Source organism: Heloderma suspectum, chromosome W (genome assembly GCF_057233095.1).
Source record: "Heloderma suspectum isolate Gila_16-S chromosome W, 16-S_ref, whole genome shotgun sequence".
In the NCBI taxonomy this organism is placed as follows: domain Eukaryota; kingdom Metazoa; phylum Chordata; class Lepidosauria; order Squamata; family Helodermatidae; genus Heloderma; species Heloderma suspectum.
Genome location: NC_139475.1, coordinates 28043129 through 28071078, shown reverse-complemented (window position 1 = coordinate 28071078; position 27950 = coordinate 28043129). Strand labels below are relative to the sequence as shown.

Here is a 27950-nt window from a genome sequence, read left to right as displayed (position 1 = left end):
CCTTTTTATTATTATTGGCTTGCCGTGATAGGCTACATAAATACTTACGTAGCCTATCACGGCAAAGACCAGGATGACAATGGCGGCGGTGGCAGCAGGTTGAAAGACCCGCTGCCACTGCCTCTGGACCCGCTGCCATCCGGAACATCCGCCCCAGGTAAGCCTCGTCCCGGGGGGAATCAGCGAGGGGGCGGGGGGGCAGGCCGTTCTGCCACAGATTTCAGGGGGCCGAATGCCAGTGCATTCGGCCTCACTGAAATCCGTGGCGGAATTCTCCACCATCCCTAGGTGAAGCCCAAAGCCCCTGTTCTCCCTGACTCAAGCCCCACGGAAGGAGCTTGGAGATTAAGAGATCCTGCCCAAGGCTCCCTGGGTTTCCCCTGCCCTATTTGGCCTGTTAGGTTGGGAGGAGAGGTTGCTGGGAGAGCGAGGGAAGCCACCCCGCGGAGAACCCATCTATTACATCCCCGTGTCTCGCTCCTTCTATGTGGAAAAGTCCTCCACTGTGTTCAAGTTTGTTAGAGGAAGCAAGAACAGCTGAGAAAGTTGTAAATGCTGAAGAAAGAGATTTGTTTGAAGTCTTAAAGACTGTGGCAAAATTAAAAAACAAAGACAGAGCAAGCTCTTAAAATGTCTGGGTCTGTGTGAGCTTATCTCTGCCAGTCAACTGAGAGCAGAGCAAAGAGGGGGTTGCCTGGCCCCATTAGAAGATGTCTCTGAGGACCTAATAGAAACAGTAAGATTTGCAAAAGAATTGCCCAAGTTAAAGCATCACAGCTGGAAAGCTGAGCAGACCTTGCTCTTATCTGTCGAAGAATCTAAAAGAGGTGTAAGGTTACACCTTCCACTCTTAAACTAAGGAAAAGACAGACAGCCTTTGCTAACATCCCATTTTTATTGCCCAAAGCCTTCGTTGTTTGGATCCATTATTGTTTAGACTTTTGAGAGGCACTCTGCACATGGACTGGAACTTTAGACGATTAGAGACTTGCCGTGAACAGTACTGTGAGGCTTGTCATAGGCTTAAACTCCTGTTGTAGATTGTGTGTTTGTTTGTGATCAGCTCAGTGTACAGTTTGATTTGTAAATTCAACACTCAGATAAAAAGCTGCATTTCCAAGGCTTTGACTTCATTTACCCTAATGAAGCACACCGATGCAAATTGCTAGAGATTCACAGACTACAAAGGAAACAGCCTTCAAAAAGTTCAAAGAGAAACTACGAAAGTTAGTTTCCGTTTAGAAAAAAGGGGGCAGTAAATTCTCTTAAGAGGTGAGAGAGGAAAATTCCTCCCCTTCTCCCGTGACACCTCTAAGCCCAGCTGTGCTTCTAAAGCCCGAGAAAGTTCCTGCCCCACGTGTTCCAGCTCTTTCTCAAAATCTGGACTGTCTGGACACTATATGCTCAGAGGCAAGCCTGACACTCTGTCAAAATTCATGAAGTGTGGAGTTGCCGATGCAAAAATGGTGGCTTAAAACTTATTGCATATATGAAAATGCCCTTCCGTTGTTCTTGATGGGCCCTGACTATGCAGCCGGAGGAACAGTATGATTGCTGGATCTGCTCCACCATGCCCTACGATGCAAGAAATGTTTTTCAGTCATGGTGTTAGATTTCAATGGTGTGAAGCAGACAAGGCAGAAGAAGGAAGCAGATAAAAGGCTAGACAAAATGTAGCTTTGATTGCAGTGGCAGTCACAAGGCGAGTCCCTGATTAAGTAAATCATAGAATCATAAAATAGTATAAATAAATAGAATAAAGGCTTGAAAAAATTTTTTAGAACTCAGAGAAAGAACATTTGTAGGGGAAAAGTGTGGTGGTATTTCCCCCAAGATGAATTGCCTCCAGGGTGAATTGGAAGCAGCTGATGCCTAGAGCTCATCACTTAGAAGTAGCCACAACAATGTAAGAGTTCTTTAAGATGAGAAAATGTGACTAGAAAGAAAAGGGAGCTTATCCCAAATGTGCGTTGTTGAGATTAATGTAAGGCAAGAAGGTTTAAAAAGTGAGTTTCTGCTGAGACAGTAGCAAACAGCCTAATTTGCAGAAAAGGCAAGTAAAGAGTTAAAGCTGGTGCATGGCACAGAGAGTTTGAAACATGATCTGCAGAACAGGCAAGTCAGAAAGATAAATGTGTTTATTGCGAAGAAAAAAGATATTGGCAAAAGACTGCCCAGAGCTAAAGGGGAAAAAGAGGGGGGCCACAATAGCCATACGATGACCAGGGTCCAAAACCTCCACCCTGAAGGGCTGCTTGGCTCTGAAGAACCCTTTAGTTACAATAAAAGCTAAAAAGGGACTGAAACCTTTGATTGACTTGATGATAGAAAGAAGGCGAAGCCCCTGTATGAAGCTTTGACAAAAATATTACCCACTACGAGTGGACAATTGAAATAAAAAGGCTTTTCTTAAATTGAAGCAAGCCTTGATACTATATTTGAGCACAGACTTAGTTCCAATGTACTCCCTGGCTAATAATGAAAAAGTCCTTGAATACAAGGCAAAGCAAACTCAAGGTGGGTAGTCCCAAGAAGCAAAGTTCATACCCAAGCCTCTTTTGAGTTTTATAGTAAGAGACTTGCACCAGACTACGCATTTAAGAAGAACTGCGATAGAAGATCTACTCGTGAGACACATTGTAGCCCCAAGATTATATGTTAAAATCCAGAGAGCAGTGGCTAATTGCCCTTTGTGCCTCGAAAACAATCCAAAGTTGTCTAAGCCCCCAGCTCAAACGAGAAGTCACCCATGGGTTTACTATCCTTTTCAGAGACTTAGAATTGACTTTTCAGACTTGCCCCAGATTCATGGCTATCAGTACCTGCTAGTAATAGTAAACCAATTGACCAGATGAGTTGAGGCATACCCAACTTGTAGTAAAAATGCAACCTAAAAGCCATTGTATGTATCTTAAGCAGCACGTAGTATTATAAAAGCTGCGTATGCCTGGAATGAGCAGACAGTAACCCTAAGATAAGGTTGCTAGGCAAACCGCTGGCAACCAATCAAAAGTAACACGCTGGCTGAGGAATGCAAGCTAAGTGATAAAACTGTGGCGCGGGAGCTGCCCAGGGTCGACTCTGCTTTGAGCGTGAGCTCCTCTGTCGAACTGTTTGCAAACAGTAAAATCAAGTTGGACCCAGCCTGAAGTTGACTCTCCTCTTCGGGGCAAATTGGACTAGCCTCCAGGGGGCGAAACTAGCATTATGTGCAACAATCTGTCGAGCTAGTCAGGAGTCCCCTTGGACCACCCTGGGGTCAAACGACAAGACGGGCGAAGGTGCCCGTGGGGCGCGCCAGACCGCCTTTGAGGTCTGCCACAGCACCAGAGAATGGGAATCGAGACACCCGGGAGGTTAAAGGTGTGGACTCCATTGACTGAGTCAACCAGGCTGAATGGGTCCGAAGGGACGGCGCCAGGGTGCTGGGTGGAGTAAGTATTTGATTTCCCTTGTGTCTTTCTGTTTGAGTTGCCTTCGGAGCATCTGAGGTTTGTCAGGCTCCGTGTATGGTTTTGAACAGAAGTAGGCACAATGGGGTTGGGTAGCTCCCATTAAGAAAACTCTGCAACCCCACTGGGATGCATGCTCAAGAACTTTAGGAAGTTCAGAAGAGATTTTAGAGTTAAGATGGCCAAGGGTAAATTTACCTTTTGCCAACTGGACTGGCCAGCATTTGGAATTAGTTGGCCAGACATAGGATCCTTTAATGTAAATCTTGTAAATGCTGTATATAAAAAATGTGGTGAATAATGGGCAATGGGATCAATTCCCCTATATTGATTGTTGGTTGAATTGGTGCGGAAAGAATCCCCCTTAGTTACGGAAGTGTAAATGTGTTACTGGCAAAGGACCGCAGGGCAAGAAACCCCAGGTGCTGTCTGAATCAAGTAGTAAGATAAATTTGCCTCAGGGAAAGTGAGGTTATCAGCATTTGGATAAGTGCTGACCAAAATCCACTGAAGGTGAGAAAAGGTTAAATATAAAGGTCAATATTGTAAAGTCATGATGGTACGCTCCGAGGTGAAGCCCAAAGCCCCTGTTCCCCCCGATTCAAGCCCCACGGAAGGAGCTTGAAGACTGGGAGACCCTGCCCAAGGTGCCCTGAGCTCCCCCCTGTCTTATTCGGTCTGTTAGGTTGGGAGGAGAGGTTGTTGGGGGAGGGAGGGGGCCCTCCAGAGACAGTTTGTCTGCCACCGTATCCAAGTTTGTTAGAAGAAGCAAAAGCAGTTGAAAAACGTTGCAACTTCTGAAGAAAGAGATTTGTTTGAAGTCTTAAAGACTGTGGCAAACTCAAGAAACAAAGACAGAGCAAGTTCTTAAAATGTGAGGGTCTGTGTAAGCTTATCTCTGTCAGCCTGCTCAGAGCAGAGCCAAGGGGGAGCTACCTAACCCCCCCCTCGCGGCCACTGGTTTAGCCTTAGCAAGCAGAGAGGCTGGAAGGTGTCGGTGAGGACCTGACAAAAGAGTGAGATTTGCAAAAAAACATGAAAAGCATCACAGCTGGAAAGCTGAGCAGCACTGCTCTGTTCTTATCTGTGGAGGAATCTAGAAGAGGTGTAAGGTTAGACCTTCCCCATTCGAACTGATGAAGAGACAGAGAGCTTTTGTTAAAACGCATCCCGTCTTTATGGCCCAAAGCCTTCTTTGTTTAGATCTATCATTGTTCAGACTTTTGAGAGGCACTCTGCACATGGACTGGAACTTTGGACAGTTAAAGACTTGCCGTAAAAAGTACTGTGAGGCTTGTCATAGCCTTAAACTCCCGTTGTTGTAGATTGTGTGTTTGTTTGTGATCAGCTCAGTGTACAGTTTGATTTGTGATTTCAACACTCAGATAAAAAGCTGCATTTGACTGAAAGAACTGGGCATATTTAGCCTTGAGAAGAGAAGACTGAGGGGAGATAGGGGAGATAGGATAGCACTCTTCAAGCACTTCAAAGGTGGTCCCAGAGAGGAAGGCCGGGATCTCTTCTCGATCAGCCCAGAGTGCAGGACACGGAATAATGGGCTCAAGTGACAGGAAGCCAGATTCCGGCTGAACATCAGGAGAAACGTCCTGACTGTTAGAGCAGTACGACAATGGAACCAATTACCTGGGGAGGTGGTGGGCTCTCCCACGCTGGAGGCATTCAAGACGAGGCTGGACAGCCATCTGTCAGGGATGCTCTGATTTGGATTCCTGCACTGAGCAGGGGGTTGCACTCGATGGCCTTGTAAGCCCCTTCCAACCCTACTATTCTGTGATTCTATGATTTCCAAGGCTTTGATTTCATTTACCCTAATGAAACACACAGATGCAAATTGCTAGAGATTCACAGACTACAAAGGAAACAGCCTTCAAAAAGTTCAAAGAGAAACTACGAAAGTTAGTTTCCCTTTAAAAAGGGGGGCAGCAAATTCTCTTAACTTAAGAGGTGAGAGGGAAAGAGTCCCCCACTCTCCCGTGATACTTCTAAGCCCAGCTGTGCTTCTGAAGCCTGAGAAAGTTCCTGCCCCATGTGTTCCAGTCTGTTTCCTGCCTCCCAGCTGAGCAGAGCAGAGCAAGCTGCTCCAGCTGGTCCAGGGACTACAGAAGCAGGCAAGCTCCCAGAGAGCGAGCAAACAGGAGTTGGCCAGGGGAGTTCGGCAGGGGAGTTCGGCAGGGGAGGTCAAGGGGGAGGCCCCTAACATTTTTTTATTATTATTATTATTTTATTTTTATTTTTTAACTGACTTTTTTCCATTTATTTGTCTTGTAACACACACTTCCACACCAGTGGGACTCTGCTTTTAACCTCTACTGAGTAGAGGAGCAGGCACAGGCTAGTCTAGAACAATCACAAAGCTAGACACAAAAAGGGAAAGAGGCTATGGAAGGACAAGACTCTCCAGTGGTGGTGACCTGCCTGATTAGCCTTTGTCCTGCTTCATTTTGTACACCAAGGCCATGCTTGCCTGTTATCCCGGTGATTTCTTGACTTCCTACTTTAGCATTCCAATCCCCTATGATGAAGAGGACATCTTTTTTTGGTGTTAGTTCTAGAAGGTGTTGTAGGTCTTCATAGAACCGATCAACCTCAGCTTCTTCAGCATCAGTGCTTGGGGCACAGACCTGAATTACTGTGATGTTGAATGGTTTGCCTTGGATTCGTACTGAGATCATTCTATTGTTTTTGAGATTGTACCCCAGTACTGCTTTTCCCACCCTTTTGTTGACTATGAGTGCTACTCCATTTCTTCTACGGGATTCTTGCCCACAGTAGTAGATATGATGGTCACCTGAATTAAATTCGCCCATGCCTGTCCATTTTAGTTCGCTGATTCCCAAGATGTCCATGTTCAATCTTGCCATCTCATGTTTGACCACCTCCAGCTTACCTTGATTCATTGATCTGACATTCCAGGTTCCTAAACAATATTGTTCTTTACAGCATCGGATTTTCTTTTCACCACCAGACACATCCACAGCTGAGTGTCCTTTTGGCTTTGGCCCAGCCGCTTCACGCTTTCTGGCGCTACAGACAGGAATTGGCCAGGGGAATTTGGCAGAGGGGGGTCAAGGGGGAGGCCCCTAACACTTTCACACCAGTGGGACTCTGCTTTTAACCTCTACTGAGTAGAGGAGCAGGCACAGGCTAGTCTAGAACAATCACAGAGCTAGACACAAAAAGGGAAAAGAGGCTATGGAAGGACAGGACTCTCCAGTGGTGGTGACCTGCAAGGCCTGTGCCATGTTTGTTTTCTTGCCTGAGAACAACATGGCCTACACCTGCAACAAGGGCAAGTTGATCACGCTGCTGGAAGAGAAAGGAAGGGGACTGGAGCGGCGACTGTCGACCCTCCGGGGAATAAGAGAACACGAAGAGTTCTTGGACAGAATGGGGGAACTACAGCAGCAAAGGGAAGACCAGAAGCTTGAAGAGCAACAGCAAGATGAGGCAGAAGTGGGAAATGCTGAGGCGAGGAAAAATGCAGTAGAGGATACTCCTTGGAAAAGGGTGACAGTTAGGAGAAGAGGAACTAGATGCCACTCGGCACCAGTGGAAGCAGTGGAGCTGTGGAACCAATTCCAGGTACTTGCGGTTGAGACTGGAGGACAGCCTGCAGAGGAAGAACCACAGGGGAACCTGCATGAGAGCGAGCAAGAGGCTGAAGGTCAGTCAAGCAGAGTCGATGAAACCCAGGCCTACAACAACGAGAAGAGTGGTCATAGTGGGAGACTCCTTGCTGCGTGGGATCGAGACCCAAGTATGTCGCGAAGACCCGTGGACTCGCCAGGTATGTTGTCTCCCGGTAGGACAGATTAGAGGCGTGACTGAAAGGTTGCCTGCACTCATAAAGCCCACTGACAGGTATCCCTTTCTTCTCATCCATGTGGGAACAAATGATACTGCCAAGCGGAGCTACGAAGAAATCACGTCAGACTTTGAAGCTTTGGGAAGGAAACTCAAGAACTTTGGGGCCCAGATAGTTTTCTCATCCATCCTTCCAGTAGTTAGAAGAGGGATAGAAAGGGAACGCAAAATGCTCCGGGTGAATGACTGGTTACAAAGGTGGTGCCGATGAGAGAGATTTGGATTCTGGGACCACGGGCTATACTTCCTGGAAGATGGGCTGTTGGCAAGGGATGGGTTGCACCTCACAAAGGCTGGGAAGAATGTGTTTGGCCACAGCATGAAGAACTTCATCAGGAGGGCTTTAAACTGAATCCTACGGGGAAGGGAGATGCAATGTTGGGGGTAACAATGGATGTAGGCGCATGCACTGCAACGGAGAGAACAGCTCTGAGAGCGCCCAATAATAGTCTTCAGACACATGTAGGAAGAAAGCCAGACCATGAAGCACATGGTCTTCGATGTCTATATACTAATGCCCAGAGTATGGGAAACAAACAGAACGAACTTGACCTCTTAATACAGGAGGGAAATTATGACCTGATAGGTGTAACTGAGACTTGGTGGGATGACTCTCATGACTGGAATACAGCAATTAAAGGATATAACTTGTTCAAAAAGAACAGGAGGAACAGAAAGGGGGGTGGGGTTGCACTCCATGTGAAAAATACATATCTCTGCACAGAAATACAGGAGGTGGAGCTTGGTAGCCCCATCAAGAGCATCTGGATTGAAATAAATGGAGCAAAGAATAAAAGGAGCCTGGTGGTCAGAGCCACCCAATCAAGGAGAAGACAAGGATGAAACGTTTGAAAAGCAAATTGCCAATGTTTCAAGAGAGCATGATGTAGTAGTAATGGGGGACTTCAATTTCCCCGATAGTTGTTGGGAGACAAATTCTGCAAAACATGGCCCCTCCAGGAAATTCCTGACTTGTGTGGCAGATAACTTCCACCTACAGAAAGTGGAGGAAGGAACCAGAGGATCGGCTATCCTTGACTTGATCCTACCCAACAGAGCTGACTTAGTGGACAAAGTAGCAATTACGGGAACTCTGGGGGAAAGCAACCATGTTGCACTTCAGTTCTTGGTTCTAAGGGAAGCAAAAGCTGAGTGTAGTCAAACGCGTACCCTGGATTTTAGGAAAGCTGATTTTAATAAACTCAGAACAATGATCAGTCAGGTCCCATGGCAAGTGACTCTAACGGAAAAGGAGTCCAAGATGGGTGGGAGCTTTTAAAAAAGGAAATTCTCAAGGCACAATCACAAACGATTCCAACAAGAAGAAAAGGTGGAAGACAACAGAAGAAGCCAATGTGGCTTCACAAAAAGCTTAGGGATGACCTGAAAACAAAAAAGGACACATATAGGAAGTGGAAAGAAGGCCAAGTAACAAAGGAAGAGTACAGGCAGATAGCACAGAATTGCAGGGATGGCGTCAGGAAGGCTAAAGCTGAGAATGAGCTGAGGTTAGCGAGGGATGCTAAAAGCAACAAAAAAGGCTTTCTTCAGCTACGTGCATAGTAAAAGGCAGAGGAAAGAAATGGTGGTTCAGCTATTAAATAAGGGTGGCAAAATGATAACAGACAACAAGGAAAAGGCTGAAGTGCTCAATTCCTACTTTGGCTCAGTCTTCTCCCAAAAAGAGGGTCTATGACCCCCCCCCCCCGGCAAAGTACAGGCTGAAGGGGCAGGATTGCAGCTTGAGATCGATAGGCATATGGTCAAGGAACACCGAATTACTTTGAATGAGTTCAGATCTCCAGGGCCAGATGAACTGCATCCTAGAGTCATAAAGGAACTGGCAGAAGAACTCTCAGAACCGCTGTCTATTCTCTTTGAGAAATCATGGAGGACGGGGGAAGTGCCAGAGGACTGGAGGAGGGCTAATGTGGTCCCTATCTTCAAAAAGGGCAAAAAGGAGGAGCCTGGGAACTACAGACCAGTCAGTGTGACATCAATCCCAGGGAAAATTCTGGAGCAGATGATAAAGCAATCCATCTGGAAGCACCTTGACAACAATGCCGTGATTAATCGAAGCCAACATGGATTTGTCAAAAACAAGTCCTGCCAGACAAATCTGATCTCATTTTTGATCAAGTAACCTCCCTTGTAGACCGTGGGAATGCTGTAGACATCATATACCTCGACTTCAGCAAAGCTTTGGACAAAGTGCCCCATGATATCCTGATGAGCAAACGAGCTCCAAGTGGGCTAGATGAAACAACGATCCGGTGGATCCAGAGTTGGCTACAGAATCGGACTCAAAGAGTGCTTATCAATGGGACCTTCTCAAACTGGGGAGAGGCAACGAGTGGGGTGTCGCAGGGCTCAGTCCTGGGCCCAGTGCTCTTCAACATTTGTATTAATGACTGGGAGGAGGAGGTGCAGGGAATGCTGATCACATTTGCAGATGACACAAAATTGGGTGGGATAGCTAATTGGAAGACAGGAACAGAATTCAAAGTGATCTGGATAGACTGGAGCTCTGGGCAGAAAACAACAGAATGACTTTGAATAGGGATCCATGCCAAGTTCTGCATCTAGGAAAAAGAAACCAAATGCACGGTTACAAGATGGGGGATACATGGCTCAACAACACTACAAGCGAGAAGGATCTTGGAATTGTTGTCGATCACAAGCTGAATATGAGCCAACAATGTGATGTGGCTGCAAAAAAGGCAAATGCTATTTTGGGCTGCATTAATAGAAGCATAGCTTCCAAATCCCACGAAGTACTAGTTCCCCTCTACTCAGCACTGGTTAGGCCTCATCTGGAGTACTGTGTCCAGTTCTGGGCACCGCACTTTAAGAAGGATGCAGACAAGCTGGAGAGGGTTCAGAGGAGGGCAACAAAGATGATCAGGGGACTGGAAACAAAGCCCAAACAAAGCAAATAGCATTGCCCTTATTTTCGCTGTAGTCTACATAAATCTTTACGTAGACTACAGCGACCAAATAAGGAACGGGAATGGCGGCTCCCTATGGGGGCCGCCATTATCCATACGCGCTTGTCTTTGTTTTTTTTTTTAAAGTCACCTGTGATAGGCTACGTGACAATTAACGTAGCCTATCATGGCTGACTTTGCAAATCTAGCCGTGATAGGCTACGTTAATCGTCACGTAGCCTATCACGGGGGCGTTGTTGTTGTTTTTTCTTTTATTGGAATGGCGGCGGCAGCAGCCAGTCGAAAGACCGGCTGCCGCTCCCGCCCTGCTCGAACACCCGCCGAATCGCCGGCCGGACCAGCCACCGGGAGGGACATTTGGCGAAGGTAAGTCCCGTCTGGGGGGGGGCGGGGGGCGGAGGATTTCTCCCCGAAACTTGTTTGGGGGGCCGAACACGTTGGCGCTCGGCCCCCCGAAGTTTCGGGGAGAAATTCTCCGCCATCCCTAGATTCATCACACTGAATAAAGGCATCACCTGCACCAGAGAGGGTCACACCGGAAGGCAGCCAGCCGTTGGAATAATGAACCCCTGGAGGGACTCAAGTATTTGTTCAAGACAGAGCTTTGCCCTAACGCTTACTCATGTGCATTATTCTTTCCTCCTTAAGTTTAGTTGCCTCACCACTCCCCACTCAAGTAAAAAACAACAACAAGCATTAGTTTAAGAGGCACGCTGAGCTTATGTTTAAGCAGAATAGAGATAATTTTGCTCTCTATTACAAACACCCATCAACTGTCAGAAACGTTACTTTGTTGCCCGCCTTAATTAGAAAACCACAGGTAGCTCTACAGAGAGAGGGCACTCTCGTTTCAAGGGTCCCTGATGAACTGAACAAAACCGAGTTCCAGAAGTTCAAATTCCAGACTTACACCAAAAATGTGTTTTTGTTGTCAACATTCTAGTAGCTAGAACAAGGGCGTCCCAGGCCTCACTTGCTGTTTAGAGAAAACCGTCAACGCCACAGCGATAATAGTTTGCGCCTTTAAGTGCGTAGTCCACCGCTGGACCAAAGAGAGTGTAAATTTGAGAAAAGCCTTTTGAGGGGGGAATTGTAGTAAAAATGTAACCTAAAAGCCACTGTATGTGCCTTAAGCAGCACGTAGTATTATAAAAGCTGCGCATGCCTGGAATGAGCGGACAGTAACCCTAAGATAAGGTTGCTAGGCAAACCGCTGGCAACCTGTCAGAAGTAACACACTGGCTGAGGAATGCAAGCTAAGTGATAAAACTGCGGCACGGGAGCTGCCCAGGGTCGACCCTGCTTTGAGCGTGAGCTCCTCTGTCGAACTGTTTGCAAACAGTAAAATCGAGCTGGACCCGGCCTGAAGTGGACTCTCCTCTTCGGGGCAAATTGGACTCGCCTCCAGGGGGCGAAACTAGCATTTTGTGCAACAAACTCGCACAGACAGTAGCCAAGGTCTTGTTAAAAGAAGTAGTCCCTAAGTTCCTGTTACCTGAAGAGATTAAATCCAATCAGAGGCCCCATTTTGTTGGACAAGTGACTTAAGCAGTGGCCCAGGCATTACAAATGAACTGGAAGCTACACCCTCTTGGAAACCTCAATCTTCAAGTCAAGTTGAAAGGATGAATCACACTCTAAAGTCAATGCTTACTAAAATTTATTCAGAGACTAAGTTAAAATGGCCACAGGCCTTGCCAATCGCCTTGACTCAAATACGGTGCACCCCCAGGAGAAGTATTAAATTGACACCCTTTGAAATGTTATATGGGCGCCCACCTCAGATGTTACCTATGGCTGATAGCTTAAATGTGAATTTAGACGTAAGAGCTTTAGAGATCCAAGAATATGTTACTGCCTTGCAGTCTGTTTTGTCTTGTCTTCACAGGTTCGCAGCACCACACCAATCCTTGCCTTTGGATGCTCCAGTGCATAATTTCAGTCCTGGTGATTGGGTGCTGATTCGGTCCTGGAAAGATGAACCACTTACTGAGAAGTGTAAGGGTCTGTTTGAAGTTCTACTCACCACTCACAAGGTTGTAAAGGTTGCTGGAAGAAAGAATTGGATCCATCACACCCACGTAAAGGCATCACCTGCACCAGAGAGGGTCACACCGGAAGCTGACCCACCTGAAGGAGCAACTTGTAGGACAGATGGGTAAGAACTGTGATGACACTGTAATTATTGGAAAGCAATTGTCAGATTCAGAACCAAACAGGGTAGGGGGCAGGCTGGTTACAGGATTGCTTACCCTGGGTTCATACCCAGAAATTATTGCACAAGAAAATAGAAAAAGCATCCTAGGCCTCACTTGCCATTTAGAGAAGACCATCAATGCCACAGCCATAATGGTAAGGGACATGCAATCTGAAATTGAAGATCTCAGCCAGCTAGTGGTCCAATATCGGTTTGTTTTAGATTATCTCTTAGCACGCCAAAGTGGCTTCTGCACCCTAGTGAAGCAAGGGTGTAGAGTAAAGTTCCATGATTTAAACAAAACCATAGAAGATGATATCGCCAAACTACAAGATATGATTGGACAGAATTATTCACGAGCAAGTGATCCTTGGTTATGGTTGGCTTCCTGGCTCCCTGATTTTGCATGGTTGAAACAATTTGTGATTGGCGCAGTTCTGTTTGTTATGATAGTATTGATGATGGTTTGCGCCTTTAAGTGTGTAGTCCACTGCTGGACCAAGGAGAGGTATAAGATTTGAGAAAAGCCTTTTGAGGGGGGAGTGTTATGGAAATTACAGTCGTAATATGGCTGTTATCCCATGATTTTATAAGCTAGGCTATGTCTAATCCACCTCAGTGTGAGATTGCCATGCTAAACAAAGACACAGTGCCTGATCAGAGACTCAGGAATGCCAAGAATGTAGTATGCAAGAGTACGTGACTATATCCCTGCTGCCTCTCTCTGCGCATGCCTGAGTATGTGAAAGGCGCTGCCTGCTTCCTGTCTCCCTTTCAGCTAGACAAAGAAAATGGTAGAGAGCAGGTGTAAGACAGCCCCCAGAGACTTGTGTATATAAGCCTCTGGATCACATTATTTGGTTGCCATCTTTCCTGGTGTGTTAGCCCCAAAGGTTGCCTTATTCTGCAGAATAAAATCATGTTGGACCAGACCTCTGCCTCCTCTCATTCTTGGTAAACAAATTGGATGAGTCTACCAGGGAAAGAACACAATTTTTGTAACAAAAGGATCCGGACTTACATCCCTTCCTCTATTGGCCCCAGATGCGTAGCCAAGTCATTTGTAGTGTTAGAGGGGCCTAGAGATCCATAATGCTTGCTTAAGGTCATTATTGGTGAAATTCCCATGCTAGTAAGCCTCTGAGCATGTGAAGATGATTCAAAAGGCTGATAGCGTGGTTCAGTGCATTCCATACTAATGAATGCTAGAAGGCCTTATCAGGCCGTGCCTGGGAAGTGAAGCTATGTGTTTATGCTGAACTGCAGGTGGCTGTGCTGAGAACCAAACACTTCTGGTCTGTGCTGGGAATGAACGCTAGGGGCACGTGCTAGTTTAAGCTGCCTCATTGCTAACATGTATGCTATAAAACCCATTGTACCCCATGGCTCTGGGTTCAGAGAAGCTGTCTGATCTAAGCATTGGGTACACCCGTGTGGTGTAAGTTACCCAATAAAGTCTCCTTGTGAGTAAACCTTTGAAGCTGATTTATCATTATCTTGGCACCTCTAACCTAAGAGTTCAAGGCCCACGACTGGGGCAACACACTTCCTCCTGCCATCAACCTGTGCTTTGCCCCTTTTCTGCCCCTGCAGGTATTGGATACCCAGTTTTCAGCCATGGCAACCTCAGCCTCACGTTGTCGAGCAAAACTCCTCCTCCGCTATACATGGGGGCTGACCCCTACTGGGTGAAAGCGCACCTTTCCGGTAGCAGAAACCACATGGCATCAGCTGTGAGTAGCCTTTGGCATTGCTCCATGGGCAGGGGGAGCAGACCAAAGCACCCTCAGAAAGGGCGTAAAGGCCAGGCCAGCGTCACAGGATGACAGGGTTGAGCATTTGCCATGGTATGTGTGTGGGGGGGTGAACATGAGCAAAGGGCCCACTGCCCAAGGAATGCAACCCTTCCCATGTTTGCACAGAGCGTTTCCTGCTTTGTGCAGACCCAAGATGTTCTGGGACAGCGTGATGGAATAAGTTAGTCCAGGGTACGGGGGAGCAGGGGTGGGTAACCTTTTTTTCCCAAGGGCCGCATTCCCTTGGGGGTTACATGCCAAGAGTGGGTGGGGCCAAAACCAGCAGTGGGAGGAGCCATAGCTAAACATGGGTAGGGACACGCCTTCTCTCTCTCTCTCTCTCGTGTGCTCTCTCCGCCACTCCTCTCCCTCTCTCTGCCACCCTTTCTCTCTCTCTCTCTCTCTCTGCCACCCTTTCTCTCTCTCTCTCTCTCCTTTTCTCTCTGCCACCCTCTATCTCTTGCACACACTCTCTGCCACTCCTTCCCCACCCTTTCCACTCTCTGTTATCCACTTCTCTTCCTCTCTCTGCCACTCCTCCCCCCTTCTCTCTCATGCTTTCTCTCTGTCTACAGCCCCTTTTCTCTCCCCCTCTTCTCCACCCAGGGGGCTGCCAGGACAACTGCCAGAGCCCTGAAGGGTTTCTCCATATTCAAGCCCCACCTCATCCAGATCTTGCCAGAGCTCTGTGGAGGGCTTTTAAAATTAGACTGAGAGTGTAGGTTGCCCAGTTATGCCACAGAGCAGTGGCGTGGAAATATTTTGCCCCCGGGGGGGATTGTTTTTTGCTTACCCTATGGGGGCCAGCTGACAGCAGGGGGAAGATTCTCCCTCTCAAAGCCCCACCCCCTGATATCATAGGGAAGTTTCTCCAGGCAGAGAAAGGCATAGAGTTCTCTCTGTACAGAATACAAGAGTTTCTCAGTGTTGCTGGAAAACCCCACTCTTATCTCAGATCAGATCAGTGATAAAAGTGGGGTTTCCACTCCCTATGCTAGAGAGAGTCTAGCGGGGCTTGGAGGTGGGGCTTGGGAGATGACCTCCATACGCCAGATTAGACCTGAGGGTGAGAGATTCCCCATCCCTGCCATAGACAATGTCTGGGCCACAGACCCACAAAAGCCGGGATCCAACACTGCAGGAATGCGCACATCTAGATTGAATTAAGCTGTCTTAAGCCTTGGGCAATTAACTAGAATGGGATGCTTTCTCCTTGTCCAAATTTCTTCCTGAATTGTAGAGTTCCAAGTTAACTGGGGCATGTATGACTTTTCTCAGGAAATAATTCTCAGAGAGAGGGGGGGGGAGAGAGAGAGAGAGATCCAACTGTGTCATTCCATTAGCACAAGTGACATTGCGCTAGCAGAAACTAGGTTCTGAACTATGTGTAAGAGGAGATTGTATCTAAAGTGAGGGTTGTGCAAGCAGTTTTGCATTATGCTTGTGCAACTGGTTATGCAACTGCTCCCAGCCATTGTGCAACACGTTGTGCGATCCGTCGTGCAACCGGTTGCATGACAGCTTGCACAACTGAAAGATTCAGCAGAGCTCCGCTAGCGCTATTTGAGTTTGCGTAATGTCACCATTGGAAACTGCCCAAAGATATATATAGATACATAGATATTTTTTCTTTTTCAAGCTCCACCAGAACTCTTGGAGAACTTCACCCCCTTCCCCCACCCTGCCACCCCTCTGAAGAATTTTTGGAGAAACGACCTCCCAAATTTCACCATCAGTGAACAGGGTGGAGAATTCCAGGTGCCACTCTAGATCCTGTTTTTAATATTTTAATATTGGTGGAGGAAGCAACAGACTAGGTTCCTGCTCTCCTCTTCTCTACCCCTGTTGCCTCCTTTACCCCCCAGTACAAGCTAACAATTGTTCTATTCAACAATACATGAGCTGAAATTTCTCAGAAGGGTTTCACCTACACCCAAACTGTTGAAGAATTTCACCTCCCACTCCAAGAATATTCATCGAAATCCCCCCCTTCCCAATTTTTTCACCTACAAATACCATGGAGAATTTTGGGAGGCCACTTCTGCTCAGCCCTACTTGGGTTTTGTTGAATCAAGGCATTAGGAAAGCATAGTTGTTCCATTTCCCTAACTTCCAGATGTCCAGAATGTTGCACATAGATCTCATAGAATCCTAAGGTCGGAAGGGGCCATCAAGACCATCGAGTCCAACCCCCACTCAATGCAGGAAGCCTGATTCCCAGGCGGTCTCCCATCGAAGTACTAACCAGGGCTGACCCGGCTGAGCTTATGAGATGTGCGTCTTGCCACTGCTTTTATCCCATCTGCTTCTTGTATGTCCTTTCCTCTCTTCTACATTATTGATGTGCACATAAGCTTTGATAACTGCACATAAGGCAGTTTGGATGTGGTTATATGTACAGTTGTGTCAAGATTCTTTTGGTGTGGTGGTTTACTGGTGCTCAGGAGCACATATGTGCACTGGTAAAATTCCACACCAAAAGAAAGTTGGTGCGATCCTACATACCATACCATCAGGTTTGCTTTTCTGTACCTTTATCAATGCACATGTGTGCATCAGAAACCTGCAGGGAGAGATGCTAGTGAACTGAAGCCTGTGGCAACTCATGCAAGCACACATTCTGGAATTCTAGTTTTAGTAATTCTCCTAAAGCAAAATTGAGAAGTGGAGTGCAACGCCGAACAAATGTCAGGAACTACCATGGAACAGGGAGGTACCCTCTTTCCCTTTCTCAGAGGAGCTGGAACTGGTCAGCCTGTTGACCAGAACTAAGAAATCTCATCAATAGAAGTTATTTTTGTCACGCGTGCACATGCGGAACATGTTCAAAATCATGCAGGGTTCATATGACAACTTGATCATCCTGGGGACCCCAGAGGAAAGCAAGACCACTGGAGCTATATGTGAACAGCGTACGCAAATGGCGGTGGCTACGGCAGCTGCCATTTGCATTCCCTTTTTTTCGCTGTTTTAGCCTACATAAATATTTACGTAAGCCATTACGGCAAAAAAAAAAAAAGGGAATGCAACTAACGTAGTGGGCGCCATTTGCGTTCCTTTTTTCCCTGCCATTTTAGCCAATGTAAATATTTATGTAGGGTCAAAAGGCGAAAAAAGGGAATGCAAATGGCGGCCGCCGTAGCCGCCGCCATTTGTGTACGCTGTTGTTGTTTAAGTATTTACGTAGCCTATCACGGCTATAATGAAGAAGTGAACGACGGCTGCAGATGCGGCCTCCATTCGCAAAGCAGTGCGAACGGCACCAGGTAAGTGTCCCGTTTCGCATGCCTTTCGCGGAGGGGAGGCTTCGGTCCACCACGGATTTTGGGGGGCCGAATGCACTGGCATTCAGCCTCACCGAGATCCATGGCGGAATTCTCTGACATCCCTAGGCTGGACAGCCATCTGCCAGGGATGCTCTGACTTGGATTCCTGCACTGAGCAGGGGGTTGGACTCGATGGCCTTGTAGTCCCCTTCCAACCCTACCATTCTATGATTCTATAGTGGTAAAGGAGGGGGGTTTGCATCGAACTCCAAACCATGGCCCATTCTCGAAGGTGACAGTTGCCCTGCCCCCTGTTGAGATGGGAAGTTCTGCCCTAGCCGGAAGCCCCACGTATGCTATCAGCTGACCCAGTCATATGACCTTCAGGGTCACCTGACAGGGGTCATGTGACCCCTGTACGAACTCCTCATGCTGCCATGGACCAATAGGAATTGGTTTTAGAGTCTTAGGGGATACGGGTGCAGAAATGGCCCACAGGGTCATTTCCAGGCCGTGCCTGGATTGGCCCAGCGGGGTCTTGTGACCCCTCCACGAACTCGCCATGCCACCGTGGACCAATAGGAAGAGGTCTTAGAGCTTGGCCCTGTAAGGTCATGCCCCACAACCCTACTGACCAACAGAGACAGCCTTGCCCCCAGAAAAACAGCCTTTTTTCTTGCCCAGACACGTTTTCTGCACAGAGAACACGGAATGGCTAAAGAAAGCGCAGTGGCCAAGAGTGACTGAGGGACCTTCGGGTTTCACTCACCCCCTGGTACCCTTGTGCATTCAGCCCAGAAAGATGGAACTGCACCTATGACACCCCGAGTCATAAACATTAAACCAAGGAAGGGAGCTGGTGTCACAGTGGCTGTAACAGACAGCTTACCTTTAGCTGTATTTCCCATGGGACAAAGAACTTTTCCTGAAACCAAGTTACATGCCGCTTGGAGTATGGATAACACTGAGGTGAAGCCTGTTGAAGACATGGATGGCGGGGTGCTTATGAAAATAGCCACCTCGCCTTTAGAGAAAATGGAGCTGGGGGGTCCTGACACAGACTGGTCTACTTACCGCACAGCCCTTGAGGATCTGGAAGAGGAGATGGAAGTTGTGGCAGAGAAAGGAGGCACACTGGCAAGTGTTTATTTCTGAGATTTGTTCTTAATAGTATTTAGAGAGCAATTGTGGGGGTGGTACATGCCGCTGACTCTAAGCTTTTCATTGTGTTACACAGGAACATGGAATGTGTGGTGATATTGAGAACCTGAACTGAGAGTTTACTGACAGTCAACATTTCCTGCCTGTCATGTATTTCCCCAGACATGGTCATAGAAAGATAATGCTTTGTAGTAACCCTACGCGTCCATTCTTGTGTTAACCTACAAAATGTCGGAACACGAAGAAATCCTAAAGAAGATTTACTATACCCCTGGTGATGTTGGGAGTTTGGGTGGAGTGAACCCCTTATTTCAGGAGGCAAAGAAACAGAGCAAACCATTGGTCAGAAGAGAGGTTACCAAGTGGCTCTCAGATCAGGAGGCTTACACACTGCATAAACCAGCCAGGATCCATTTTAAACGAAATAGGACCCTTGTGTCTGAAGTGGATGCATAATGGCAAGCCGATTTAGTCGACACGAAGCAATTTTCTCAATACAACAACGGTTAGAAGTATATTTTACCGGTGATAGACATTCTGTCTAAATATGCCTGGGCTTGCGCTCTAAAAAGCAAAGCGGGCAGGGAAGTGTCTGGAGCTTTTAAAGCAGTTTTCACACAAGACTGAAGGCAGCCTATCAAAATACAGACAGACAAAGGAACGGAGTTCCTAAACAAGGATGTGGGTCGGCTATTCAAAAAACATGGGGTACACCACTTGGTTTCCAATAGCGAGGTCAAAGCTGGGGTTGTTGAGAGGTTCAACAGGACTTTAAAAACAAAAATGTGGAGGTATTTCACAGCCAGCAACACCTTCACTTATATAGACATGCCTAAAAAGCAGTTCCTACAAAGTTATAACCATAGCTTTCACAGAACCATCAAAGCTAGACCTGTGGATGTTAATCAGTCTACCTCCTTGGCCATTTGGAACGTAGTCTATGGGAGCTCCGTAAAAAGGAAACAGGTGGCACCCCTGCTCAGAAAAGGGGATCATGTGCGGATTTCTAAAAGTAAGGGTGTCTTTGCCAAGGGTTATGAACAGAATTTCATCACAGAGTTATTTATAGTGGATCAAGTCATCCAAAGAGCAAAGAGACCTGTCTACCAGTTAAAAGATTATGAAGGAGACACCGTAGTGGGGACCTTCTATCCTGAAGAATTACAGAAGGTTAATGCCATGGAGGATAGGGTGTACAGGATAGAGGAAGTCCTGGCTACAAAAGGTAGAGGTAGGAGAAAGTATCACCTTGTGAAATGGTTAGGCTGGCCTAGCAAGTTCAACAGTTGGGTGTGCACTTCTGATCTTTGTGAACCTGTATAGAAGAGCAGAACAGAATGGGTTACAGTGGGTTTTACATTACCCTGCCTAGTAATGCCTGTGCAGAGGTTTTCCCACAGAACACCATCTCAGCGTTTACTATATGCCTAGCAAGATCTCTGGACCTTCCAGGGTCATGGGAAGTGGGTCTGGTTGAGATTAGGGATGTCAGAGAAATTCTCTCGAAAGTGAAATGGGCTCGAAAACAGTCACTTTCGGTTCGCCGAACCCTTCCCCGAGACGAGGCGCCCAGGTCTACCCGAACGTGAGCTCACGCAACCCTTTTTTTTTTTAATCTGCTGAAAGTTTTATGAAGGTATTTACGAAGGCAACTTCGCAAATTAGGACGAAAGATGGCGAAAGGGATTTCACGAAACTATTTAATAAACATACAGTTTCCTTTCCTGCTACGACGCGGCTTTCTTTTGCTGGGAGGGACGGGGTCACAAAGTGCACGTAGCCTGCCTGCCCTGAGGCTGAGCTGCATAGCCTCATCTTTTGTTTTATACTTTTATTGTATGTGTGAGGTCAGGTTCAGGTCAGGTGAGGTCACCTGAGCGAGATCCCTCCAAGCCACCCCCCCCACCCCACCAGGAAGATAATTGAGGGGAGGGAACTCATTGACCATTTATCCCCTGGATTCCCGCCTTTAGTTCACATAGATAGGACGGAGGTCGTGCAGCAGCCTCACTTGCTCCAAGCTAGACTCCAGAGTCCAGAGACAGACTAGAACAGGCGCTGCTGCTGCTCCGTCTCAGCTGCTGCAACTTTCTTTCTCTGCATCCCTGCGTTCTACGGCACTGCAGTTCAACCTTTTTTCTTTTTTCTTTATTACAGTGAAGGTATGTTTACTTTACCTGAATGTGCCCTTATGCTTAGTGATTTTGGGGTGAGATGGAGGAGCAGGGGGAACTGGGGGGGAAGGCATCCTGCAAGGACTCCATCCCCCATCCTCCTGGCCTTCCCAGGATTCACCAATGTGCCTGCCTGCCTATGTATTTCTTTCTGGGGCGGGGGGAGGGGGGAGCTGGAAGGCCTCCATCCATCCCCCATCCTCCTGAGTTTCCCAGGATTCACCCATGTGCCTGCCTGCCTATGTATTTCTTTCTGGGGAGGGGGGAGCTGGAAGGCCTCCATCCATCCCCCATCCTCCTGGGCATGGATGGGCCACATCCTCCATCCTGGGCTTTTCAGCCTAGTCTGCTGTACAATATGCCCCTGTTTAGTTAGCACTGAATGGCTGGATTGGAGGGTAACTACTTCTACACTGTACTATATCTGCGATTAGGCTGTTCACATGATTTCAGCTTTGCCACATGCATTTATGTCTCCTTCTGCCCAGAGACATGAACATGGAGAAAAGAGGAACCCGTGGTCAATCCGGCACTCAAAAGAGGTGTGGACGCCCGGCAAGAACATACATTATTATGTTCTTATATTATTATGTTCTTATGTTCTTATATATTAAAATTATATTTTAATAATGAGATGGAAGTGGAGGAAGCCCAAGGTGTGACCAGCAGCGACAGCGGCCCTGGCCCCAGCCCCAGCCCACCCCGCACCCGTAAGCAGCGCACACCACCAATTTCCGCTACAGAAAGTGACACAGGCACAACCGGCCACAACTCCAGAGGAAGAGGAAGAAAGTTCTTGGATGGTGAGCAGAAGGGCAGTGTCTCCAAACCCAAAGCGGACGAAAATGTTCCCAAGGAGACTCTGCAGCGGCGGGATGAAAGTCAAGATATCTACCTCATTCCAAAGGATGAATCTGGTAAGACTCTGTCACCACAGGTGCTTGTGAATATCTGGATACAAACAAATGTCTTTGAATATTTGAATAGTCCCTACATTAGCCTTCTGCGACCTGCAGCCTTCCAGATGTTTTGGGCTACAACTCCCAGCATTATTGACCATTGGTCATGCCGGCTTGGCCTGATGGGATTTGAAGTCCAAAACCTTTGGAGGGGAGCATTTGGGGAAGGGATCTTCTTCTTCAACACAACAAAACATACACGACTGTTTTACATTCATCCATATTCATTGCTGTGAACATATTTCATATTATTTAAATGTTACATGGTGCTCCAGTACGAAAGAAAACCCCAAGTCTTTAAAAGAACTGCAATACTTTCTCAAACGATACACCTTTTCGGTGGGAAAACACTTCAGTGTTTTGTGCTCGCGTGTTTCCAAAGCCATTCATCATAGTTTGCTGTCTTGTTTGGGCTTGATCTCTTTTAACTAGAGCTGCGATGTGAATTGATTAAGCTATTACATTTCTGAGGATGGTTTTTAAAATGTTGCAGAAATCTGAGTCAGAGACTTATTTAGTCCCTTTAGTCTGACCCTCGATATGGCTACTACAAAAAGAGGGCCTGACTAATCAGGCACTGCTCCTGGGGGACCACAAATGCACCCTGGAAAAAGGCAGTGGGATTCGCCAAGTATGTGCTCAGGTCAGGACCAGCCCTATCGTTAGGGAGCCTTGCAGCTCCTCAGCCAGCTTGTTGTCCTCTGGTGTGGTGGAAGAGGCTTTCCCATTGTCACTGTTCAAGTAAGATTCAGCTATCGCCCTATGTAGGATGGAGGGGTGCCATTTTACCCTGTGCCTCAGGAAGCAAAACGCGTTGGGCCAGCCCTGTGGGGGATGAGTCCCACACAATGGTATAATAGAGCTGATGAAAGGAGTGGACCTTGCAAGGGAGCCAGATATCTCCTCCCCCATGCTTTTCATGTTTTCACCAGTGAGGACACATTTAGATAACTCTCGTTGAGTTTCCCAGTCTGTACAGTACCTTTTTTTTTGCACCTAATGTGTTTTCTCAGTGCTTGGTAGTGCAGGAGTAGCTTACAACTGCACCTTGTGTCATGTGGATTGATTGCGAGTCCTCCAAGCTATGTTTCATAGATTGCTACAACAACACAGTTTTATTCACTTGGCTATTACTCATGTGTAAAAGTCGCATTTCTCATGAAACTCTGCTTCTATGTATTTTGAATCTTTACAGAGACGCCCACAACCGTCCTCCCTGCATCCGACAGCGGAAGTGGGACAGGTGAACCAGGTCCACAGCTGCCTGCTGATGATCACCTCGTGGGCGGCGGCTCAGGTGATTTTGAAAAAAATGCCGGAGGACTTAGCGTCATCAGTGATCCGGACAGCGAAGATGATGAGGAGCTCTTCTATATCAATGATGTCCCTGCTGAGACTGGGTTTGACTCTGTTCTCCACTTCCAGCCTTCTGCGTTCTGCAGGACCAATCCCAAACCTCAGGAACAAACGTCCCCTGCCAAGCACTGGTCAGCACCATCAACAACACCATCCACAGATGAGTGGGAACATGCAGCTCCAGCTGCCACCTCATCTGGAACCGAAGGCCCCATTCCCCAAAGAAGAAATGGTGGTGGCAGGGTGAGCTCCTATGTGTGGCGCTTCTTCAAATATGCAGAGAACGACCGCTATGTCGTGATGTGCGATATTTGTCGAAGCCGTGTGCGGCTAGGAAAAGAAGGGGGCTGTCCACGAGTGGGCACGTCTGCCATGAGGCGACACATGGAGGTGCATCATCCGCTTCTTGTGCCCAAAGATAGCGACGGGAAGCCACAACCATCCAAAAAGAACAGTACCGCCTTTTCCTCATCTTCCAAAGACCTCACGCAATGTGGTCTGGGTGGGAAGGGCACAGAAGGCAGCTTCGCTAAGAGGCAGGTCTCACTGGAGAAATGCCTTGCGCTGACACAGAAATTACCCTCTGACAGCGCCCAGGCACGACTGTGGAATCACCTCCTGACAGTGGCCATTGCAGCACGTATGCTTCCCTTCTCCCTGGTGGAAGATGAAGACTTTGTGCGCTTCATGAAGAGATTGTGCCCTCAGTGGGATGTCCCCTCTCGTCACTCCATTAGTGGCGTAGCCATTCCAGCCCTGGCTTCTGCAATCAGACGGGTACTCCAACAGAATTTGAAATGTGCAGTTGGAGGAAGTGTACATTTAACGAGTGACACATGGACAAGTAACCAAACAAAGTCTTACCTGTGTGTCACCGCGCACTGGGTATCCATCAGTGCGAGCAGCCGACTGACTCGTAGAACAGCGACATTGTCCCTCACAATGCTCTCAGGGACACACACAGCGGAAAAGGTCAGCAGCAGCATCAGTGGTGTTGTTCAGTCCTGGTTGGCCCCTTAAATCTTACAGTGGGCTGTGTAGCAACAGACAATGCCTCAAACTACCTAAAAGCAGCCCGCATTGCATGGCTAAACCACGTTCCGTGCGTTGCGCACTGCTTGAACCTTGTGGTGAGTTCTGGATTGAGCAACGCCTCCCCAAAAATTGGCAAGCTACTTAAGGTGGCCCGATCCATTTGCACCCACTTCCGGCAGTCCTGCTCAGCAATGGAGGCAATCGGCGCCATCCAACGTAGCCGTGGCCTTCCAGAACACAAATTCATTTTGGATGTGTCCACACGCTGGAACAGCACATTGCATATGCTTCAGAGACTCTGTGAGCAGAGACCAGCTATAAATGACTACATCACTGAGAAGCAACACCACTCCAAATTTTTTGTCACACCACATCAGTGGCTCTGGATGCAAGACCTGGTGGACATTTTAAAAATTTTCAATGAATGCACAGCGGTACTGAGTGCAGACTATGCCACACTGGGCCAAGTGCTACCTGTGCTAAGGATCATAGAGGGGGTGCTGAGAAAACGCCATTCTGAGATTTGTGAGCGCACCAGTGCTGGAGGCAGGGAATTATTCCCCAATCCTGCAGTTAGGCTTGCAGAATTCCTTCTGCAGGAGCTGGGCACCAACAAACACATCACTTCAATCAGGGGGGACATGAAATACGTTGCTGCTGCATTCCTTGAACCACGGTTCAGGGATAGCTCAACAAGTGCGGAGCCTCCAAATGACAACCCTGACTTCCAGAGTTTTAAAAAATATTTGACTGAGAAAGTCATGGGAGTGCTTCCAGAGAGATGGGCTGGATGAGAAGGAGCTGGGTGAGGCTAGTAGGACCACTACCTCCCCTGAAGACAATATCTGCAGCAGTAGCACCATCACCAGCAGGAGGGGCAATGATGACGCCACAGCAGCTGCACCACCAACAGAGTCAGACACAGGGGCATCTTGTCTCAAGTTCAGCTTGTACTCCTCAATGGCAGTGGAGCTTGGTGTAAGTGGGAACAGGCAGGGGGAATGTGCCAAAGCAGCCAGGAAAGCATCAGCCTATGATGTGGCTGTCCGGGAACTTGAAGGTTATTCAAGAGAGAGTTTCTCGGGAACGCAGATCAGCCCAGAGAGTGATCCTCTCCTATACTGGGATACAAAACGTGGTGTTTGGCCACATCTGACCAAAGTCGCCATTTGGCATCTATCTTGCCCTCCCTCGAGTGTGGCCTCTGAAAGGCTTTTCTCCACCACTGGCAACATTGTCACCGCCCACCGAAGCAGACTCACGCCACAACATGTCTCCACCCTCGCCTTCATACGCTCCAACAGGGGATGGATTCCCAAGGAGCACCTCCCCCCCCCCCCACCAGCTGTCAGCAGCAGAGTAGAGCAGTCATCAAGTGACGAGGAGGAACCCTGGGATGATGACACTGCTGCTAGTGTGAGCCAGAGTTCTGAGGGACAATGAGGCAGAATGATACAACTTGTGAGTGGTCACGCTGAGGGGTCCCTCAGAACTTTGTCCAAACCTGCAGTCCCTGTCTGGCCTGGGCAGAGCCCAAAGCACTGGCGATATGTGGCGGAGCTTAATAATGCCTCACATGCAGAATCCAGTTGCGCTGCCCGACTGTGTGTGGCAGACTATGCAACAGCATACATCCCTACTACACACACACACACACACACACACACACAGTTCTCTATGCGGATGTACTCCGCTATCGACTGTATATGTGTATCTTTACCCCTCTGAATGTTAGTATGAGTCTGATTCCCCAAATGTCTGTATAGTTCTATTTCTCTTGATGTTGATGTATGCTTTTAATTCATTCAAAATTCTTTCATAAATCATGGAATTGCTTTCAAAGACCTTGTTGTGGTCTCTCCCTCAGCTTTTGGGTTTTCCTAAGGACCGAGAGCTCTATGTGAAAAGATCCCTCTGGTATGCGTCCAGTTTACATGTATGTGATATGCACCTACACATAAAACAAAGCATACTTCATAGAATCGCAGAGCCACAGAATCATGGGGTTGGAAGGGGCCTACAAAGCCATCGAGTCCAACCCCCTGCTCAATGCAGGTGTCCAAGTCAGAGCATCCCTGGCAGATGGCTGTCCAGGCTCGTCTTGAATGCACTCATTCATAACATCAGGGATGCGGACTGTCCATCTCCCTATGAGGGAAGCTGTTCTCGTTTGGCCGGGATTCTGGGGAGGCATTCTTGTTGCGGTTGACAGTAAGCAAACACAGAGATCATTGTGTACAATGATCTAGATTTAAGAAATTATATCTGTGGACTTGAACCAAGGAATTGTAACCTATTTTTTAGAAAGAATTTTATATACAAACAGAACAGATCAAGACAAAACACAGAAACAATTCAACAATTCAAAAACAATGTTGGGCTGGCTGGCTGTGGCTGCAGGCCTCAGCTCGTAGGAGGAGGATGGCTTTCCCGCTCCAGGGCCTCCACCCTCCTTCGAAGGTCGTCACCTGTGTGTAGAAAGAAAGAGAAGAATAAAGCACAATGGTAATATGCATCTTGCAGGCAGAGTTGTTAGCTCAGGTCAGGTGCCATTCTGTAGCACTACTTACAGGTCCTCCTGAGCATCCGGACGTCTCTCATCAGACACGTCAGGATCACAAGAGGAGGGGCTTCATCTGTGGAAGAAGGGTGGCCTTCCTCCACAGATGCTGCTCCTCTTGCTGCTGGCTCTTCCTCTTCCTCCTCCTCCTCCTCCTCTGTCCTCTCCCTCTCCGCGGCCCTCAGTGCCTCCTCCTCCAGCAAGGCACGATGCGCAGCTGTGGGATGTCACAGTAACAGAATGAATGCCTTTATATATGTGGTGAGTGAACAAAACCACAGTCACTGATTGATCTGTCTATCACCATCCCCAGTACCATAAGGACCACTGATTCTGTCCTCCCACCACAAGGTCTAATGATGAGGGGATAATTAGGGAGGCAGATTATACCGTACTGACAGTTTTGGTGTGATGGGGACGGTTGGACTTCTGTAAACATGCACAGGATTGCACTTCTAGTCACCCCACTTCTACATTTGCAATGCCATGGTATCTGTTCATTCTAGTGATGCATTGCATAAATGCCACCTTTTTTCCTAGCGCAAGGAACCCAAGGCGGCTCACATTAGCCTCTTCCTCTCCATTTAATGCTCACAACAACAACACTGAGGTAGGCTGGGGCTTTCTGACTGGGCCAAAGTCACCCAGCGAGCTTCCATGGCTGAGTGGACTATACCCAGATCTCCAAGCTCTCAGATGAACACTTGCTCATGAGTTGACTGGAGTGCCAATGTCTTGGTAGAAAGTTGGGGTGGGTGGGGTGCAAAAATTCAGCAATCACTACATGAAGAAGGAAGACGACACCGAGAGGCTGGCCCTGTTGCTGCTGGGCTGGTGCCAGTCCCCCTGTGTGCCCTGCAGAGACCGGCAGCAGCAGCATTTCCCTGGAAATGGACAGTGTGTCAGTGTGTAATATGAGTTGTAGTAGCCAGGCCCGCATAATCCTATGCATGTGGTTGTACAGGGAAAAACAACGCAGTTCCCAGCATCCCTTCTTCAACCAGCCAAAGTGGCCGGAAGATGATGGGACCTTTTTCTGTCCAAGTTCAGCAAGCATAGGATTGCAGGCTAAAAATGTCAGGATTTGTTTGTTTCTCCATGAGAGAGACCACAAAGAGATAGCTTCATTTTCGGTACACATCCTTGTCTTCATATTTAGTT

The 27950-nt window shown here is 47.7% G+C and overlaps 2 protein-coding genes across 5 annotated transcripts in view; both read left to right on the top strand.

Annotated features, from left to right (window-relative positions):
• LOC146333946 (uncharacterized) overlaps positions 1-7289 on the top strand; it is a 96943-nt gene extending 89654 nt beyond the window's left edge. Inside the window, exon 2 of the mRNA XM_084825314.1 lies at positions 5651-7289. Within this exon, the coding sequence (XP_084681440.1) occupies positions 6666-7289 (624 nt within the window). The 5' untranslated portion in view covers positions 5651-6665. The remainder of the gene's footprint in view (positions 1-5650) is intronic.
• Positions 24-25551, top strand: LOC146333945 (uncharacterized). 4 transcript variants are annotated; one of them, XM_084824994.1, is made up of 6 exons: positions 24-3434; positions 12174-12443; positions 14076-14215; positions 21368-21421; positions 21514-21796; positions 23034-25550. In XM_084824994.1, the coding sequence occupies exons 2-6, from the start codon at positions 12440-12442 to the stop codon at positions 24212-24214; spliced, it is 1662 nt and encodes a 553-aa protein (XP_084681120.1). In that variant the 5' UTR covers positions 24-3434; positions 12174-12439; the 3' UTR covers positions 24215-25550. The 4 variants fall into 4 exon arrangements, with proteins under 4 accessions (XP_084681120.1, XP_084681119.1, XP_084681118.1 ...); XM_084824991.1 differs by lacking the exons at positions 24-3434; positions 12174-12443 and adding exons at positions 15918-16036; positions 18229-18681 and having other exon boundaries at positions 14135-14215; positions 23034-25551; XM_084824993.1 differs by lacking the exon at positions 24-3434 and having other exon boundaries at positions 7187-12443.
• The last annotated feature ends 2399 nt before the right edge of the window (positions 25552-27950 follow it).